We start from the raw sequence: 20,279 nt of genomic DNA on the forward strand, positions 1-20,279 counted from the left end.
GTTCTTAAAAGAGCATAATGCTTGCAGCAAACATTTTTTACTAGTTAAGCTAAACTATTGTTTGGTTTTGAGTAGACTTCAGGGGATATTTTTTATTTAAAGTTTAAAGATTATCTCAGGGCAGTAGTTTCAGGGATTCTTCCAGCCTTCATGGCTCCAGGAAGTCTGGAGTCCATGATACATACAGTTTTGTATTTTGCTTTTTTCACACAACTAATCAACACCTTCCTGTGTCTTTAAGTATTCTTCATAAATGTTATTTTTTAATGATTGTTCATATTTTATAGGATGGCTTATCTTCATTTACTTAACTATTCTTCTAGTAATAGATATTTGGATTGTTTCTAATTATGCAAATACATGTGATTTATGATGTCAGGTTTTTTGGACACTGTTTTCATGGTTTAGTTTCCCAATTAGAGTTCAGAAGTAGTAATACATAGAGTGTGACCTTGGTACACTGTTTTGTGCTTGGGCTTATTGCGCCTACACAGAAATGGGTCAAGCACTGTGGTAGACATTGGGCTAGGCTCACTGGCTTTTGCCCAAGCCTCACTGCAGAAATCTACTAGGATGCCAGCACTGTCTCTTATGAGCATTTGATTGTGTCTGTTTGATGATAGTGATGGGGGACCAACGTTCGGTTGCCCAAGCCTGGAAGGTGAAGGCATTTTTCTTTTGAGCATGGTGAGCAGCAGCATAAAGCATGCCTCGAATTACATTATTCTAATTCCAGGACTGATTACCTTCCACTTCCTGGTGTTAGCCTACTTTCTCAGGCCATTAGCTGCTTCACGTTAAAAGAAAGAGGATCAACTTGGCCGAAAGTTCAAAAAAGCCTTTGCAGCATGTCTACTGAATTGTATGCCACTGACTCAGCCCCCAGGTTCTATCCGGAGAGAGAAGTATAAGAGGCAAAAGTAAAACAGAGTCTAGTCTGAAAACAGCGGTCGCTATTCCCGCTCGTCAGGAATTCTAATTAGATTCTAAGTAGAAGCTTCAACCGTTTGCATTAACAGATTTTATAGCATCCCCTCCCTGAAAACACAGGCCTTTTCTCTTTCCTTGGAGAGAGGAAATGTAGCTAAGGGGTTCCTAATGACTTTCTAGTGTTTAAAAAACTTTTATCTAAGAATTGTTTGTGACGGGAGTCTTGAATGCCTGCTCTCTGCCAGTAGTGGGGTTCAGCTTGTCTTAAAGATGCTTCCAGCTGATCTCCCAACCTTGGGAGGGTAGTACTTAAGTTATTCTCTCTGTTACAGAAATGGCAGAACGATTCCACCGTGTCACTGTGCTCCAGACACACTTCTGTGATTGGCAGTGGGCCTGGGAGTGGAGGGAGAGCTTGTACGCCCACCATTCCCTGGTGGAGATGCTGGCCAGGAGGATGGTGCTGCGGCGGGCCTTTACTCACTGGAAACACTGTATCCTTTTAAGCCACCCAGCCCTGTCTACCAGCCTCAGCCAGGACAGCATGAGCTCATCAGTGCGTAAACCAAGAGCCATGTGACAGATGGGAAATAGTTTCTGAGCAATTTAAGACAGCCCTCATCTCTGTTGACTTCTTTTTTAAAATTAAAAAAATTTTGCTTAATTGGGAATATACAGCCAAAAAAGTACCTATAACATTGTCTTAGTCATCTAATGCTGCTATAACAGAAATACCACAAATGGATGGTTTTAACAAAGAGAAGTTTATTTCCTTACAGTAAAGTAGGCTCAAAGTCCAAATTCAGGGTGTCAGGTCCAGGGGAAGGCTTTCGCTCTCTGTTGGCCTTCTCATCAATGTTCCCCCGGACTAAGAACTTCTCAGCTCAGGGACCCCAGGTCAAAAGGACGGGCTCTGCTCCTGGCACTCCTTTCTTGATGGTATGAGGTCCCCCTGTCTCACTGCTCACATCTGTCTTTTATATCGCAAGAGATTGCCCCAGGACACAATCCAATCTTGCAAATTGAGTCCTGCCTCACTAACACAACTGGCACCCATCCTCCATCATTAACATCATAGAGGCAGGATTGATAACACATAGGAAAATCACACAATACCGGAAATCATGGCCCAGCCAAACTGATACACACGTTTGGGGGGACATAATTCAATCCATGACAACATATTTTACAGTTTAAAGAATAGTAATAAACACCTATGAACCCACCACCCAACTTAAGGAAATAGAACATTGCTTAGCACCCTGTCTGCTCCTTCCTGATTGAGTTCCCCCTCCTGTCATCATTTCATTCCTATTCTCTACCCACTAGGCAATGGAAATAGCCATAGTTGTCTGTTCCTTGGTGGCGCCATCACTATGACAATAAAAAAGCAAGCCTGTTGCCGTTGTGTGAATTCTGACTCATAGCGACCTTATAGGACAGAGTAGAACTGTCCCATAGGGTTTCCCAGGCTGTAATCTTTACAGAAGCAGACTGCCACATCTTTCTTCCACAGAGTGGCTTTGAGCACTTTTGGCTAGCAGCCAAGCACTTAACCACAGTGTCACCAGGGCTGCTTTCACTATGACAGTAGCTACCATTTATTGAGTTTTTACTATGTGTGGACATTATGCATTATCTTCTTAATCCTCATAGCAACCCGATGGAGTAGGGGTCACTATCTCCATTTTACAGAAGAAGAAACAGATATTTAGGGGTGCTAAGTAATTTTTAAATCCAAAGTCACAGCAAGTCATTGGCAGACCTGGGATTTTTTAAACCTAGCCCTTTGAATCCAGTGCACATATCCACAACACCTGCCCCAGTGCCAGGATTTAGACTGCCTTGGATATTTATCCACATGCTCATTTGTTCATCCAACTCTTGGTTTGTGTTAAATTCTTGCTTAGGTTCTGGGATACGCGGAAACTCAAAGACTAACAGTAAGTAGTTTATCATCTAGCGGGGAAGATAGACATACAAATGGGCCTTTACAATATGGTGGGATAAGTGCTATCATAAAGATTTTATTGAGAGCTACTATGGAGATATAGCCAAGGAGTTGATATTTGAGCTGAATTTAAGTCTTAAGAGGATGACAAGTTCACCCAGTAGAGAAGGTGGGATGGGCATTTCAGTTATGAGGGATGGCACTGATACAGGCATAGAGGAGAGGGAAGCATTCAAGGATGATGATGGGAAGTCTGTAGTGAATTGTGGAGGTCGGATGGTGGTGGAGCAGACACAGGTCAAGTAGCTGGGGACCAGCCTGTAGAGACCTTCTATGCAGTGGTCAGGAACTGGGACTTGATTCTGATGGTAGTAGGGAAGGAGCCTCGGGGGGGTTTCAAGAAGAGAAGTGATGCAGTCAGATTTATGCTTTAGGAAGATAATTCTGAATTAGAGGGGGGAGGCTAGCACAGGGAAACCAGTTATGTGATAAGTCTCTTTTACTAGCCTGTATGATGGACAAGGGCTTGGACCAAACCAGTTGAACTGCAGGGTGTCAGGCTGGCAAACAGAAGAACAGAAGAGGGGACAGATACATAAGAGATTTAGGAGGAGAGCAGATGGACTTGGTGAATGATTAGATGCTGGGAATGAGAGAAGCGAAGATTTGAAAACAATGCCAGTGTCTTTAGCTTAAACAACTGATTCGATTGTGATGCCAAAACAGAATGCAGGAGGAGGGGTAGGCTCAGCTTTCGATATGTTGATTTTGAAATGGTTACTGAAATTGGTGACAGTACATAGCCAGTATTTTTTTCCTCTGATCAAGTGGACATCAGAGGGGAGAAGGACAAGGCCAGCTGTTGGATAACTCGTCTGGTTTCCCTTTGCCCACTACTCCCCCGAGTCATCAGAAGGAGAAAGAAGTGGAAGGCAACCCTACGTGGCATGCCCATTATAACCCGCTGCCATGACCCTTCAGATGAGTCACTAAGGAATCACACTGCATGCAGGTGGGAAGCTTGTTGAAATTAGGGGCCTTAACTTCCTGGCAGATGTGCTGATGTGTGCAGAAGAAGCTGCCCAGCGTAAGATGGTGGAGGAGCACTGCCGGCACCGCCTGCTGGTAAGAGCACTGCAAGCCCTCACAGCACCCACAGGCTCTGCTGGGGGACCAGGACCACCTGGTGTCCTTGAAGCACATCAGTTGTGATCCCCTCCCTTCATTGTGGGTGTCCCTGTTTGCATTTTGGATCAGAGAGTGTAATGGTGTGGGATCAGAGGGGTTGGAGCTGTAAGACAGCTTCAGAGGTGATCTAGTCCTGGGATGTCTTTTAAATGGTAGAACCCCTAGTCTGTAAAATAATCAAAGTAGACATGCTGTGGTTGAAGCAAGATCTTTGGAGTCAGTCCCTGTTATACCAGCTGCTCTCCCCTACCCTCAGCATATGAGGTGGTCTTCGTCCATTTACTCATGAGCCTGTGGAGTTCCTCCAGAGAGCACAATGTGAAAACCCCAGTCCAGTCCAATCCCGTCACTTCTGTTTCAGAAAACTGAAGCACAGAGGGGTGGGAAGATGGCTTTTGCTTAGGTCACACACACAGAAACCCAAACCTGTTGTTGAGTCAATTCCAACTCATAGTAACCCTATAGGGCAGGGTAGAACAGCCCCATAGGGTTTCCAAGGAGCGGCTGGTGGATTCGAATTGCCGACCTTTTGGTTAGCAGCCAAACTCTTAACCGCTCTGCCACCAGTGCTCCTGCTTAGGTCGCCTAAGTCCTTACTGATGGAGCTCTCGCCAGGCCCAGATATCCTGCCCTGTCCCCCAAAGGTTCTTTCTATTCTACTCTAGCAAAACTGCATTATTATATAAACATACAAGTTGACCCCACTGGTAAGTTCCTTATGTGTCATTCATAGGTATGGGGATCTCTCCTGGCTAAAGGCAAAAGAGTGTGACTGGTTCACCAAATACTTATGAAGTGCCTACTGTGTGGGCTAACTTGGGTATGGTTTCAGATTGAATCCCAAAGTAGAGAAACCCTCTCAGGAATGGTGGCAGCTGTGAATGGGCTTCTCCAACCTGATGTGGGCTACTGCCTTCCTTTTTCTGCTGTTACTTCGTATTGTGCTATAATTTAGTAATCGGTGTGTCCTTTCTTCTTTTCACAGTCCTTTTGCTTTAGAGCCCTAAAGGACAATGTGGCCTGGGCCCATCTCCAGCAGATAAGAAGGAATCTCGCGCACCAGCAGCATGAGGCCATGGTGAGGGCAGTGTTCTCTATTAAGGCCTCTTCTGATGGCTGTCTTCTCTTTTCAGCCTTTGTGCTTAGAGATTTTTCCAGACCTTTAGACTCCAAAGTCTTAGTGTCTGTTTTCTTCGGTAATCCATCCTGCTGGTAGAGAAACTCTTTATTTTTTGCCTTGATTAATCTGATTTTTTATCTGTTTGCTAGGAAAATAGATAGTTGAATCAGAGTTGAGAAACCCTCAATTCCAGTGCTAACCTAAGGGATGTGGTGATACAAATACACATTCAGTCTTGCGTTATAGGAGGTTGTTCTCTTCATTGGTTTACCGAGGGCAAGAACCTTCTATCTCTACTGGGTGCAGGAGGATGGGGTCAAGTTTCTTGTTTGGTTGTTTTTTTTAATTATGAAAATTTTCAAACATATAGAAAAATAGAAATATTAGTATAATAAACACCTGTATACTCACCACCTAGATTCAACAATTTGCTGTATTGTTTTTTTTTTGCAAAATCGTTTCAAGGTAAACTACAAATATCATGACACTTTACATCTCAGCATTTCAGCCTAAAAATAAGGACATTTTCCTTGAGTTTGGTCCCTAGGCAGACGAGAAGCAAACACTGTTTATGTCTTACAGGGGAAAAAAATAAAATAAAAATAAGGACATTTTCTTGCATAACCATAGTGTCATCCCTAACAAAATTAACAGTGATTTAATTTAATATTTTCCAATACCTAGTCTATATTCAAATTTCCACAATTGTTCCTAAAATGTCTTTATAGCTGTTTTTTATTCAAACCAAGATTCAATCAAGGATCACTTGATAACTTTGGTTGTTGAGTCTCTAAAATCTTAGACTTTATGCATTAGTTTTAAAGAGAAGGAGCAGGCCAGGTGGACATTTATGGCTCAGCCTTTAAGGCTGCAGAACGTGTCCTCAATTTTCTACAGTTAGCCATTCAGTTAAAATAAATATGAGCAGTGCATGTGCATGGGGGAAAAATCAGAATGTATAGGAGGGAAGGTATAAAATAAAAAATAGAACTTGCTTGGATCCCTCCCTACCCCACCATCCCCACCCCCAGCACACACACGCTAATGCTTTTTTTTAATGACTTTGACTCAGAAAGAACTGGCCAGTTAGTTCATACAATGTTCCTTATTCTAGATTTGTCTGATTATTTCCTCTTGATGTCATTTAATTCTCCTTTATTCTTTTGTTCCTATAAATGAAAAGTTAGATCTACGGGCTTGATTACATTAAACATTTTTGGCAAGGCTACCTCATAGGTGATAATATGCGATATGACTGGCTTTAATTTCTAAAAGAGACCCAGATTTGGAATAGCCTCTTCATCCAGATTTCCATAGGCAGGAAGATCCATCTTTTGCCTTTTGCCCTGTAGCTCCATCTAGCTCAGCTGTAATTCTTTTGCAAGCCTGCTCTGTGTTGGCTGCTCCAAATGGAGGTAATTTCCTGCTTTGGGGAAATTTACAGACCATTGGAGTAGGGATTAACTAATTAATAGGTTAGGAGAGCTCATTTTACCTTTTGCCTTAGTAAATTTCCATTTCCTTCCTGTCTTGCTGCAGCTGCTGCGCAGGTTCTGGGACTCCTGGCAGTCTCTGCTTGAGCAGAAGGAGGAACAGGAACAGCTCACCTTACTGCATGCTGCCAGGGATCACTACAGGTAGGAACTCAGCTCTGTCTTCCAGGGATGCCTGTGGTTCTGAGTCAGTGTATCCCAAGAGTGATCACTTATCCTTCCATGCATTCCTGTGGCCGATTCAAAAAGGCCCTTCTGGGGCAGAGATGCTACTGTGAACCTTTTGGCTGATCAGATGGGAAGCAGAGTGAAGATATTTGTGCCGGTTCTTGCCCACCGTGGTTTGAAGTATCTGTCTGGCCCTCAGGCATTAGTACTCTTCACATCTTAGACTTTATGCATTGGTATTTTTATCGTCAGTTTTAAAAGAATGTGCAGGCCAGGTGGACATTTATGGCTTGGCCTCGAAGGCTGCAGACGTGTCCTCAGTTTTGTGGAGTTAGCCGTTCAGTTAAATAAATACAAGCAGTGTGTGTCCGTGGGAAAAAATCAGAATGTATGGGAAGGGAGGTATAAAGTGAAAAATAAAACTTGCCTTGTCCCTCCCTACAGCCCTTTAGTCTTATTCCTCAGAGGTAACATTTCTGCTGCCAGAAATGTTTAATATACCCTTGCTTTGCCTTTCCAGCAGGTGGAATCTTACCACACATAAGATTCTGCAGTTTGCTTTTATTGTCTTATTCATCTTTCCTTCAGCCCCTGAAAAGGTGGCTGCAAGCAGTCTGTGAGTCTCCTGTGTCCCATACCCAGACTGTGCAGGAACCTAGTTTTCATTCTTACCTGTGAACGGTAATAATGGCTTGTCATTATAGGATGCTGATGTTCCCCTCACTTCTTGAAAGAGTGATCTCTCTTCTACACTACTTTTATTCCAGTGGGATCCATATATTTTTTTATCCACGAAGCCACATGTTTGTAGTATGTATAGTCTATGTAAAGGTGAAATAACAGCCTATTATTTTAAAAGATAGTTTTGTGTTTTTTTTAGCAGCACTATAAAAGCAGATATTTCCCTCCCTCTAACAGTATAATCAGCTTAATTAGCATCGTTAGAGGACCAATTCTGGAGCGTTTTTTTAATGAGTCAGTGAGAATTGCAATATTTAACTGATTCAGTTCTGAGTTATCAAGGTATATCTCTATTCTAAATCCTGGCTTATAAAACCAGATGTGGCTCTTGCTCTCAGTATCACTGTACACGAAAGTGAACAGGATGTCACAGACCCAGGTAGTCCTAAACAGAGTTTGGCCCGTAAGCCAGAAAATTCAGGATATTTGGAGATTTCATATGTATTTCCTAAATTCCAGAGACACTGTGCTTGGTGGTCTGGTTAGGATTACACAGATGTTGCTAGTGTTCTCAGGCATGCCACAATCCGAGATCAGAGCCTAAGAGGTTGCATGTTAGAAGCAGCGTCTTGTTTCCTTCTCCTAGAATGAAATGAAGAAGGCTGTGGGGTCCTTTTAACTCTCACGAAGTAACTACACTGGGTTTACCTGCCTTAAAAATAAAGAACCTGAAACCTGAAGTTGAGGATAGGCAATACCTTATTGGTGTTCTGTATTTTATTTCAGGATAACATTGCTACACAAGTGTATCAAATTGTGGTTACAGCACACTCGGAATAGACGCTACAAGCAGGTATGGAATCCTTTAATAGTCACTTATCTTAGATCCATTTGCTTTGGAAAAATTCTTTAAAAAGGCCTGTGCTAGGATGTCTTGATTTGGAAGAAGGGCTGCTCTAAAAGCTCAGAAGTCTCCTTCCAGCCTCCAGTAGTGACATCAGAAAGCCTGTGTAACTCCCTGCTCCTTCATCTGCTCGGAAAATGCAGGTGCTCACTGAGAGTAGTGAGCACTCACCAGTCATTTACTTCCCTACTCAAATTCATTTATTATTAGATGAGCCAGCCCATCATCCAGTTGGGCCTTCAGGAGACATGGAGACAAGTCCAGAGCGAAAGTGCCGTACCCCAGTGCTGACCAGTGAAGATGTAGGAGTGCCCACAGTGGGTGAGGGGACATGGGGGTCAGAATGATGAGTTAGTGAAGGCAGATTGGGAAAAACGGGTTCAATTCCATGTAAGAAATATTTGAGTAACTGCTGTAATTCTGACAGTGCTTAAGCCCTGAGGTTGTAACTGTGATGCAAAGTAGACAAAAGTCCTGCTCTCACAGGGCTTATATTTCAGCGCCAGAGTGACACATGAACGTGCTCTTGTAGGCCAGTTTGCAGTGATGGGAATAGCTGTCTGGAGTGCTAAGCTGAGGACTGTTGAGAGGCCCTCTGCAGGCTCCATGGGGATGTGTGTTGAAGTAGTGCCATCGAGTGGGCGTTGCATCAGGAAGTGGTGCCGCACTGCACATCCACTCTTTGACCATCCCTGGCAGTGAAACAGAGGGAGACTCAAACCAAATTCCAAAATGGGACATTTCCGTGCTGCCCTCCCTACCCCCACTTCCATCTGCTGCTAGAATCTGACACATGAATCTAAAGATTTTGGCTAGCTTCCCATAGTTTTAGGATAGAATCCAAATTCTTTAAAGAGGCATACAAATTCCTTTGGGAGCTGGTGGTTGTCTATTTCTCCTCCTCCTCCTTACTATACCTGCATTTCTCTATTCCTCACTGCCCTTTGAGCTCAGGTATTACTTCCTCCTTCAGCCCACCCCCCCATGCGTACCTTTTTCAGAGTATTTATTGCATAGTTGTTTACTCACCTGTCTTTGCTGCCAGGAGAGTGAGTTCTTTTAAGAGTACAACCTGTATCTTTCATCACCGTAGCCCAACATAGTGCCTGACATTCGTCATAGGTGCTGACTAATATTTGAATAAATGAACGAGTGAACAAATGTCATTGATTGCTCCAAGGATCATCTTGGCATTTGGGTGCTACTAACCCAGGGTAAAGGGGCCCTGGTTGCACAGTGGTTAAGCACTTAGCTGCTAACCGAAAGGTGGGTGGTTTGAAACCATCAGCTGCTCCACAGGACAAAGATGTGGCAGTCTGCTTCCATAAAGATTACAGCCTTGGAAACCCTATGGGGCAGTTCTGCCCTGTCCTACAGGACCACTAGGAGTTGGAGTCTACTCGACAACAATGGGTTTGCTGTCAAGTTGATTCTGACTCATAGCTTATTCCAGTGAATAAGGCAGCACCTGTATGGCCCTTTATGACATAGCCTCAGAGGTCAGATAATGTCACTTTTGCCATACTCTATTGGTCAAAGCAGTCACTAGCCCAACCAGATTCAAAGGGAGGGGACAGACCACTTCTTGATGAAGGAAATCAAAGAAATTACAGTCATGTTTTAAAAATCACTGCACATACATCTATGCTCCCCCTCCCAAAGTTTTTGATCATAGAAGCATGTATGGTCTTATGTCAGTTGTCCGTTTTCTACTGATATAACAGTAAACTAGTAGTCTTCTATATAATTGCATAAAAATTAAAAGAATCTGTTGACAGACACTCTCAACAAAGTCAAAAGACGTATTACAGGGTGAGAAAAATATTTGTGACACACATGACAAAGGGCTGATAAATTTCTTAATGTTCGAAAAGGCCATATCACTGAGTTAAATGTGGAGAGTCAGATAGTAAAATGGATGATGGGTATGAACACCTAAGTCACTGGAAGAAAAATTCAGATATGTACGTGTGTCTGAAATAATATACAAAAAGATGCTTAACCCTACTTATACTTTAAAAAATGAAACACTTCCACCTTTATTTTATTTTTCACCTATCAGACGGACAGGTTAAAATGAATGATTTGCATCTTTTTCTCAATTTGATTATGTAGGAAGCAACTCTCCTTCAAGAGTGTGACCCTCGAAGGTAATTTTTTTTTTAAATGTAAAGTAAAAATGAAGGTCATTCATTGCTTTACTCTAGCTGCTGCAGGCCAGAGCAGATGGCCATTTCCAGCAGAAAGCCCTGCCTGCTGCCTTCCAGGCATGGAGGAGACTCTGGCGATGGCACCAGCAGGAAAGTGCCCTGAACGCAAGAGCAGTATGTTTTCACAGGTATGCTGTCTGCCCTGGGCCCGTGTCTTGAGTCTACCTGCTAACCACACAGCCTATTTGCTGTGCTTTTCAGTTCACAGCCCCCAAGGCCCTGGCTCTTACTGGTTTTTTAATAATGTGGGCTCATTGATTTCATCTAGTGGAAAGAGGCCAGTATTTCCCCTGGGAAAACTTCTGTTCATCTTTGTTGCAAGTGCTTTCAAAACAAAGCCTGGGTCTTTTGCTCTTCCCTCATAACAAGCCACTGTGAGCACCATTAAAACTCCCCATTAGCTTTCTGCATGAGTGTGTCTGGACCTGCATCACCTTGGAGGCATCCTGCAATGTGGTTCCTGTTCTGCTAGACCTAGCTTTTTGAAGTCACAAGGGCTAGGAGCAGATCTACATCTTTTTACCTCCCTCAGGGGCAAACTGGCGCATAGCAGCTCCTTATTGCATGTTGGTGGAATGTCTTGGAGAAATTATAAATGACTTACTGTGTGTCTACCACTGTGGCGAGCATTGTATGATGGCAGAGAGGCAAGAAAGCCTTATGACATCATGATCTTATTTAGTAGTTTCATCCTCACAGCAGTTCTGAAATAGTGATTATTAGCCCATTTTACAGATGAGAAAATAGGTTCAAAATGACTTGCACATGGTTAACATAACCAGTAAGTGGCAGAGCCAGGATTTAAATTCAGATCTCTAATTCCAAAGTCCAGGTGCATTCTACTGGATCAAGAGAGAGAAGACATTTTTCGTGGCTTTGTAGGAGCTTTACACTTTTGTGGGGAGATAGACTGACACACAAGAAACAACTGAAGAACAAATCAGGAGACTAGGTCTATGTGTCCTTAATTCTGTCAGCCACAAGTTCTTCTAGAGCTTGGAACTAGTGCTGAGGGTGGCAGGTGGAGGAGGCATTGAACTATCTTTGGGAGGCTTCCCGTGAGCTTTAGGTGAGGATGAATGGCTGCGGTTGGGTAAGAGAGGAGGACCAGACTAAGGGAATGGGACTGATTCTATAGATAGATGGCTGACAGATGCTTGAGTAGGCACCTGGAACTGGTAAGGTGACAGTTTTGGAGATTACCCTGAGTCCTGTGTGCAGCAACATAGGACAGAGAGACAAGAGGGAGGGACATGCATTGGGAGAAGTTGCAATGATCTTGATTTTGGAGGACTGTGAATGTAGACTGAGGTGGTCAGCTAGAACTCTGGCGCTCCTTAGCACAAAGTCCAAGGAGCTGTTTTTGGAGGATGGCCATGGGGGATAGAGGCTGACAGGGGGTAGCTCTTGCCTCTGCCCCCTTCTGCAAGCAGGGCACCTTCACCTTTACCTGGTTCCTGTATTGAGGTCTGCTGGAAGAGCCATATGAAAAATGGCCTCAGTACTTTAAAAAGATACACATGCCCCTTTGTTTCCTTCATAAACAAATACAAAGCCAGGCTTAGTTCTGCTGCTTCTTTGTATTTTGTTAGGCTGTGGGGACCAAACATTGAGAGATAACCTTCAGAGTAGCAAGAGGAGTTTCTAAGAGGATTTTCACAGGGAGCAGCCTTGGCTGATGAGTGCCTAGAGCTGTCACTCTGGAGACATATCAGAACCAAGAGGCTTGTTCAATAGTACATGTGAAGAATGGTGAAGGCCTAATATAGGTTTTATCTTGTGGTTGGGTTGGACTTTTTTCTTGATTGTGGTAAATACGTATGAGGAGTCCCTGGGTGGTACAAATCGTTAAGCGTGTAACAACTGGCCGAAAGATTGGCAGCTGGAATCCACCCAGAGGCACCACGGAAGACAGGCCTAATGTTTTTAGGTTCCAGTCTGCCTGGTTCATGAGGGAGCAGAGTGATTGAAAGCTGACTGGAAGCTGGGTAAACCTGAGTTCAGACTTGCTTTTCCCCTTAGCTCTGTCACCCCAGGCAGGGCAGACAGTGTTTCTGATCCTCAGTTTCCTCAAGTGTAAGATGGAGATGATATGATGATAGTCCTTCTCTTACAGGGGTGTCATGAAATGAGATAATCCATTTGTGCCCAGCACAAAATATTAGCCATCTCCCTCCCCTCTGGAATTGACTTATTTGTGACTCTCATAGTTAATAAATATTTGTAGGTTTGGTTTGGAATCTAACAAATCTTGAAAGTATATTCTGCTTTGTTGTTTTTTTTTTAATCATAATAGATGAGAATTCCTGGTTCAAGTTCCGGATAAATAAGTATCTTGTCTTATTTTTCCAAAACTCTTACGGTGATTTTTTTTTTTTTTTAGGAATACGGACAGAATTTATGGTAGAATCTCATGAATTATGATTAAAAATTATAGTTTATTAACCCTCTAGCAAAATAATTATATTGAGAAAAAACTGGTTTGTTATTTAAAAAAAAATTTAGATAAAATTTACATACAGTGAAAGGCACAGATGTCAAGTAAATAGTTTGATGAATTTTCACAAATTATATACCTGGATAATCAACACCCCAGTCAAGATATAGAACCTTTGCACCACCCCAGAAAGTTCCCTTGTGGTATCTCTGTGAGTCTGAGTGCCTCGACAGCAAGGCAGATGTTGATCATCATCATGCTGGCCCCAGTGTCTCACGTGGAGCAGGCCCTTGGGGTTGTTAGATAATGTTGAATTCATGAAGGGCCAGGGTCTCAAGGTCAGGGTCTTTGCGCAGTGTACAGATACTTGGCTGGTACCAGAAATAACTTGGAAAATGTTGGGGGTTTGGTTACTGTCTTCTTTCCTTCCCTTTCCCTCCTAGTTTCCTCCCTTCCCCTTCTACTTTCTTTGCTTTCTCCCCCATCAACGCTGATTCACCTCTTAAACAACAGCACAGTGTAAGAGGAAAAATCCAGTTATTTGGAACTTCTGGTCCTTTAGGAGTTTTTGATTTTGTTTTATTTTAATAGCTTTACTGTTATTTGTTATTTTAGGGAAATGCTAGGGAGGCAGGTATTTGCTATTTGGTGGCAGAAGATGTCTCAGCATCGAGAAAACCGCTTGGCAGAGAGAGTGGTAAGTGGCTTTCCCTGAGAAGGGTGCTACCCATTTCAGGCCTTTGATCCACTGCCTGCCCCACCCCTGTCTCCTCAGGACTGTGCAAAGAACCCAGAGCCACACTGAAGGGCTCCCAAGGAAGGGACAGGGCCAAAGCAAGTGTTTGTCAGTGGAGTTTACAGACAGCTGTGGGCCAGGGCACTCCCTGATTGTGCATTGCTTTTACCTTGGGCTGTATTCTTGGCCTGTAGATTCCTCCCTGGCTTCTGTGCCCCTCCTACCTGACCCATTGTCTTCTCTCCTCTTGACTGCCCAGGCCATCCTTCATGCTGAGCAGCGGCTTCTGCACAGGGCCTGGTCCACATGGCAGCAGCAGGTGGCAGCACGTCACCAGGAGCGACAGAGGCAAGCAGTGGCCTGTGCCCACCACCGTCACTGGCGGGTCAGGAGAACCTTTCATGTCTGGAGGGAGAGTGCCCGAGGGCTCAGAACAGAGTGAGTGGCTGGGCCTGCCTCAGCAGCCCTTCCCACCTCCAGGCAAGCTTTGATCATAGTAGCTGCGCCTTCAGCCTCAAGTGCCTTTCAGGAGGGTCTGTAAGCCTAGACTCTGGTTGTAAGTTAGAAATCCAACCTTAAACCTCTTAAGCAAAACCCAGGCTTGCATGATCTTAGAGCTCCCAGCTTCAGGAATTGATAGGGGACAAAAGTTCCTGCTCCCCAGCCATGTGGTGGGAAGTTAGCACTGGGGGGCATAGCTGACCAACCCAGGACAAGCAGTGGTGGGCAGAAGGTCAGTGGTGGGCAGAAGGTCAGTTGTGGCCATTTTCACTATGCTGTGTGGTTGGAGTCTGGGGCAGGGCCGGAAGCCCATGTGTCCACTGCAGGGGTGGCCCTGCTTTGGCACCTTTCTGTATCTACTCTGTTCTAGGGATCTTACCACCTCTCAAACTCTGGCTACGTTTTATCCTTTTTAACCTCCTTCTTGGGCAGGGGTCTTCATCCCAGCTGCACATGAACAAGCTTCCATGGTACTTGAAGCCCCTTGAAGGTGTGTGCAGAAATTCTGTTATATGTGGACTCTTCTGGGGTGCCCACATCTTTTGTCAGTTCTTCTGGGGGGATGTTATTTTTTAAATTGTGCTTTAAGTGGAAGTTTACATTTCAAGTTAGTCTCATACAAAAATTTATACATACTTGTTACATGACCCTTGTTGCTCTCTCTATACTGTGACAGCACACTCCTCCTTTGCACCCCGGATTTCCAGTGTCCATTCAACCAGCTCCTGACCCTCTCTGCCTTCTCATCTCACCTCCTTCAGGAGCTGCCCATTTAGTCCCATGTATCTACTTGAGCTAAGAAGCACACTCTTCATGAGTATCATTTTATGTCCCAGAGTCCAGTCTAATCTTTGTCTGAAGAGTTGGCCTCGGGAATGGTTTTAGCTTTGGGCTAACAGAGAGTCTAGGGGCCATGTCTTCTGGAGTCTCTTCAGTCGCAATCAAACCATTAAGTCTGGTCTTTTTTCTAGAATTTGAGTTATGCAACCCACTTTTCTCCTGCTCCATCAAGGACTGTCTGTTGTGTTCCCTGTCAGGGCGGTCATTGGTGATATCTGGGCACCCTTCTGAGGGGATCTTGACCCATACCACTAGACAGGGGCCAGACAACTCTAGCTCTGAGGCCGGGCTGCCACTCTGAACTCTGCCCTGTCTCCCTACAGGAACCTGGGAAAGGCACAAGCTGCAGAGTTCTACTGTGTACAGCTCCTGCGTTGGGCCTGGAAGAGGTGGAGGGAGGTAAGGCCTCGGTGCAGCACCACCATGTGTGGCTTTGGATAGGTGGGGATGTGTGTTAGGGTGACTCAGAGCAGACATGAGAGCTACGTGGCAGTCCTTAGGAAACCACCTGCTCGGAGCTGAGGGAAGGGCTGGGCAAGCAGCTGAAGAAGCGTTAACCCACTTCCATGGGGTAATTGGCTCAAAATCCCCTTTTCCTTAGAGGTGATAGGCTGTTCTTATCTGAACTTACTAAATCTAAAATTCCTTATTAATCATTTACAGAGAGACTACTCGGGAAATAAATGTTTAAGCTAAGATCGATTGAGCATTTACCATAAGTCAGGTACTTGCCTCACTTATTCTCACCAAAACCCTAAGAGGTATATATTTATAGCCGAGGAGACTGTAGCTCATGGGGGTAATGGGCCTTACCTGAGCTCATCAGCTGGTAACACGGAGGCCAGGCTGGCAACTGACCCCCGGCTCTGTTCTGCAGTGCCTGGCCCTGCGCAACACTGAGCGGCAGAAGCTGGTGCGAGCTGACCTGCATCACCAGCACTCCTTGCTGCAAAGGGTGCTGCAGAGATGGGTGGTAGGACCTGCTGCTTTCCTCTGGGTCTCTTGCTATCTGGGGAGGGCTCTGGAGGCTTTGTCTCCTGCCCCATGCCTCCTGCTTCTCCCGAAACACAGTAGCTTGACAAGTCTCAAACAGCAAATGCCCTGGACAGACTGGGGCCTCCAGCCTTGAGGCCTCCAGCCTTGAGGCCAAGTTCTTTTGACCCTGGCTTGGCAAAGCGGAAACAGTTGCTGTCGATGGCACCAGCCTTAAAATAAAAGTGGCCTGTGTCCAAGAGTCCCGTGGTTTGATTTAATGGGGCAAGGGCATAGTGAGACAGTCTCCTTTCTGACTTCTGGGAGGGTCTCCTGACCTTGGAAGTGGGTTTTTTTTTTGGCCTCTCCACATCCTTTGTGGTGAGTGCCCCAAGCATTGCTGCCCTTTTATAAATGTGCTTCTCAGACATCCCTGGGAATAGGGAGAAGTGTGGGACCAGGGGCAGCCTCCAGTCCTCATCCCCTACAGACTTACCAGGACAGGATGCAGCGTGTCCTACAAGAGGTGGCAGCCAGGGAGAGCCAGCACAAAAGACAGCTGCTGCGGTGAGTCTCCCTGCGTCTCACAGAGCCTGGCCTGAGTAATGAGGCTCAGTTCTAGGGGGTGAGCCTCATCGCAAGACTCAGAGCAAGGCAGTTTGGGGAATCCAGCCAAGGCCCAGACGGAGGTGGGCCTGGGTGCCTTCTACTGCTTGCATCATGGTTTTGGCTTTTCCACAGCAAACACATAATCCACTTTTTCAACTCACTGTCTTGAACACCTGCTGTGTGCAAGGCAGGACCACTAGAAAGCAGCTCTCACCGGATGCCTGCAAGATCTCCCATTTTTTGCTCCTCTGAGCACTTTTTCCTGCTTGTTTCATGCCTGCTCCCCAGGTACCATTTCATCACCTTTCCTGCTCCAGAGGCAGCGGTGACTTCCTTTGTTCTCAGTCCATTCCCTCTCAGCTTGCCTTTCACTAACTGCAGAATCATCTTGGTCTTCTAAGACATCAGCATCTTTCAGGCCCTTTGAGGTCACCTGTCTGCCTCAGCTCCTGTCTCTCTTAAGCCCCACCCTCTAGTTCCTTCTAAGCTCACTCCTTCCAAGTAGGCTTCCCTTAGGCCCCTGTTTCACAGACCTTTTCCTTCCTTTGTATTTGTTCAACACATGCTATTCCGGCCTGCCTGTGGGAAGTAGGCCTTGTGGGCTTTTAACACCTCTGTCCTTCCTTTGGGGTCCCATAAAGTACCCATCCAGCTCCTCAGACAGGATGACTGGAGAGAGACTTTTCCTGAACTAACTCACCAGTAAGCAAACAATGAGTTTAGCTTCCCTGTTTCTCTGTACTTCTCTTATCATAGCATGAATCACCTGTATTGTCATTGCCTAGTTATGTCTCTGTGTCCCCCATGGCAGGCCATGGTGTTTGGTCTTGTTCACTACTGTATCCTAGTTCTTACCCAGTGCTGGCACATAGCCAATGCTCAGTAACTATTTCCTGAATGTATATATGGACATAAGCATGGATATCAGTGAAACAGATGTTCTTTGGCATGCAGAATCCTTGATTCAGAAGCCGTGTGAACAGCTAGGAATGATTCATAGACACCTCCCATTATCTCCCATACTGGTGTCATCCCCCCACCTGTCCTGGCCTGTTTACCTGCAGGGTCGTGTTACATCGCTGGCGAGAGAACACCATGGCCTGTGTGGATGAAGCTAAAAAGGCCTCTCAAGCATGTGATCACTACAGAAGGACCGTGTGTTTAAAGGTGAGGTATAAGAAGGCAAGCTTGTATTCTGACAAGGGCAGGGGTGTGTGATATCACAGATTTGAACTGAACAAGGAATCTAGAAATGGAATGACTCTCCTTCAGCACACACACGCGCAGCCACGTGAGCATTTATTTTTACTGAATTATGAACCAATATCTGTTAAAAAGTACATTTCAAGATTTATCCTGAAGTACACTGCTGTAGTGATAGGTTAATATCCATATGCCTACAAGGAAGACCAGTCCTTGGATAAGGACATCACACTTAGTAAAGTGGAGGGTCAGCGAAAAAGAGGAAGACCCTCAATGAGATGGATTGACACAGCGGCTTCAACAACAGGCTTAAGCATAACATCGATTGTGAGGATGGTGCAAGACCATGCAGTGTTTCGTTCTGTTGTACATAGGGTTGCTCTGAGTCAGAACTGACTCCACGGCACCTAACAACAACAAGGAAGACCAGTTAATACAACTATTATTCAAATTTACATACTAACCACTGATGTCAAAGATGAAGAAATTTAAGACTTTTACTAACTTCCGCAGTCTGAAATTGATCAAACACGCAGTTGAGATGCACTGATAATTACTGGTGATTGGAATATGAAATTGGAAACAAAGGAAAAGGATCTGTAGTTGGAAAATATGGCCTTGGTAATAGAAATGACACCAGAGATCACATGATAGAATTTTGCAAGACCAACGACTTACTTGTTGCAAATAGCTTTTTCCAACAGCATAAATGGAACTATACACGTGGACCTAACAGATGGAAAATACAGGAGTCAAATTGACTACATCTGAGGAAAGAGATGATAGAGAAGCTCCCTATCATCAGTCAGAACAAGGCCAGGGGTCAGCTGCAGAACAGACCATCAATTACTCATATGCAAGTTTAAGTTGAAGCTGAAGAAAATTAAAACAAGTCCACAAGAACCAAAATAGGACCTTGAGTGTATCCCACCTGAATTTGGAGACCATCTCAACAGTAGATTTGATGCATTGAACACTAATGACTAAAGACCAGATGAGTTGTGGAATGACATCATACATGAAGAAAACAGGGTCATTAAAAAGAAAGGAGGGAAAGAAAAGACCAAAATGGATTCAGAAGAGACTCTGAAATTTGTTGTTGAACATAGAGTAGCTAAAGTGGATGGAAAAAATGATGAAGTAAAAGAGTTGAACAGAAGATTTCAAAGGCTGACTCAAGAAGACAAAGTAAAGTATTACAATGAAATGTGCAAAGACCTTGAGTTAGAAAACAAAAAGGGAAGAAAATGTCCAGCACTTCTCAAGCTGAAAGAACTGAAGAAAAAATTCAAGCCTTGTGTTGCAATTTTGAAGAATTCTGTGGGCAAAATACTGAAAGACACAGGAAGCATCAGAAGAAGATGGAATACACAGAGTCATGGAATACAGACTGAGATGTTTCAACAAACGCATGCAGTGCTAGAGGTGCTTGCTCGTCTATGCCAGAAAATTTGGAAGACAGCCATCTGGCCAACCGACTGGAGGAGACCCATGTTTGTGCCCATTCCAAAGAAAGGTCATCTAACAGGATGCAGAAATTAACAAACAGTATCATTAATATCACACGCAAGTAAACTTTTGCAGAAGATAATTAAAAAACGGTTGCAGCAGTACATCAACAGGGAATTGCCAGAAATTCAAGCCAGATTTAGAAGAGAATGTGGAATGAGGGAAACCATTGCCGATGTCAGATGAATTTTGGCTGAAAGCAGAGAATACCAGAAAGATGTTTACCTGTGTTTTATTCACTATGCAGAGGCATTTGACTCTGTGGATCAAACATATTATGGATAACATTGGGAAGAATGGGAATTCTAGAATATTTAATTGTGCTCATGCGGAACCTGTACATAGACCAAGAGGCAGTCAGTCAAACAGAACAAGGGGATACTGCATGGTTTAAAATCAGGAAGGGTGTATGTCAGGGTTGTATCCTTTCACCAGACTTATTCAGTCTGTATTCTGAGCAGATAATCTGGGAAGCTGGACTATATGAAGAATGTGTCATCAGGATGGGAGAAGGACTCATTAACAACCTGCGATATGCAGATGACACAACCTCGCTTGCTGAAAGTAAAGAGGACTCGAAGCACTTACTGATGAAGATCAAAGATTACAGCCTTCAGTATGGATTACACTTCAATATAAAGAAAACAAATACCCTCACAACTGGACTGATAAGCGACATCATGATAAATGGAGAAAATATTGAAGCTGTCAAGGATTTCATTATACTTGGATCCACAATCAACGTCCATAGAAGCAGCAGTCAAGAAATCAAACAAATATTGCATTGGGCAAATCTGCTGCAAAAGACCTCTTTAAATTGTTGAAAA

At 44.3% G+C, this 20,279-nt stretch overlaps 1 protein-coding gene across 1 annotated transcript in view; it reads left to right on the forward strand.

Annotated features, from left to right (window-relative positions):
• SFI1 (SFI1 centrin binding protein) overlaps positions 1-20,279 on the forward strand; it is a 124,318-nt gene that overhangs the window by 86,631 nt on the left and 17,408 nt on the right. The window contains exons 10-21 of the mRNA XM_023733708.1: positions 1,263-1,424; positions 3,936-4,006; positions 5,055-5,147; positions 6,729-6,826; positions 8,318-8,384; positions 10,643-10,773; positions 13,698-13,779; positions 14,078-14,256; positions 15,483-15,558; positions 16,037-16,132; positions 16,622-16,698; positions 17,805-17,907. Of these exons, the coding sequence (XP_023589476.1) occupies positions 1,263-1,424; positions 3,936-4,006; positions 5,055-5,147; positions 6,729-6,826; positions 8,318-8,384; positions 10,643-10,773; positions 13,698-13,779; positions 14,078-14,256; positions 15,483-15,558; positions 16,037-16,132; positions 16,622-16,698; positions 17,805-17,907 (1,235 nt within the window). The remainder of the gene's footprint in view (positions 1-1,262; positions 1,425-3,935; positions 4,007-5,054; positions 5,148-6,728; positions 6,827-8,317; positions 8,385-10,642; positions 10,774-13,697; positions 13,780-14,077; positions 14,257-15,482; positions 15,559-16,036; positions 16,133-16,621; positions 16,699-17,804; positions 17,908-20,279) is intronic.

The sequence above is a fragment of the Trichechus manatus genome, unplaced genomic scaffold, assembly GCF_000243295.1.
Source record: "Trichechus manatus latirostris isolate Lorelei unplaced genomic scaffold, TriManLat1.0 scaffold00061, whole genome shotgun sequence".
Taxonomy (NCBI): Eukaryota; Metazoa; Chordata; class Mammalia; order Sirenia; family Trichechidae; genus Trichechus; species Trichechus manatus.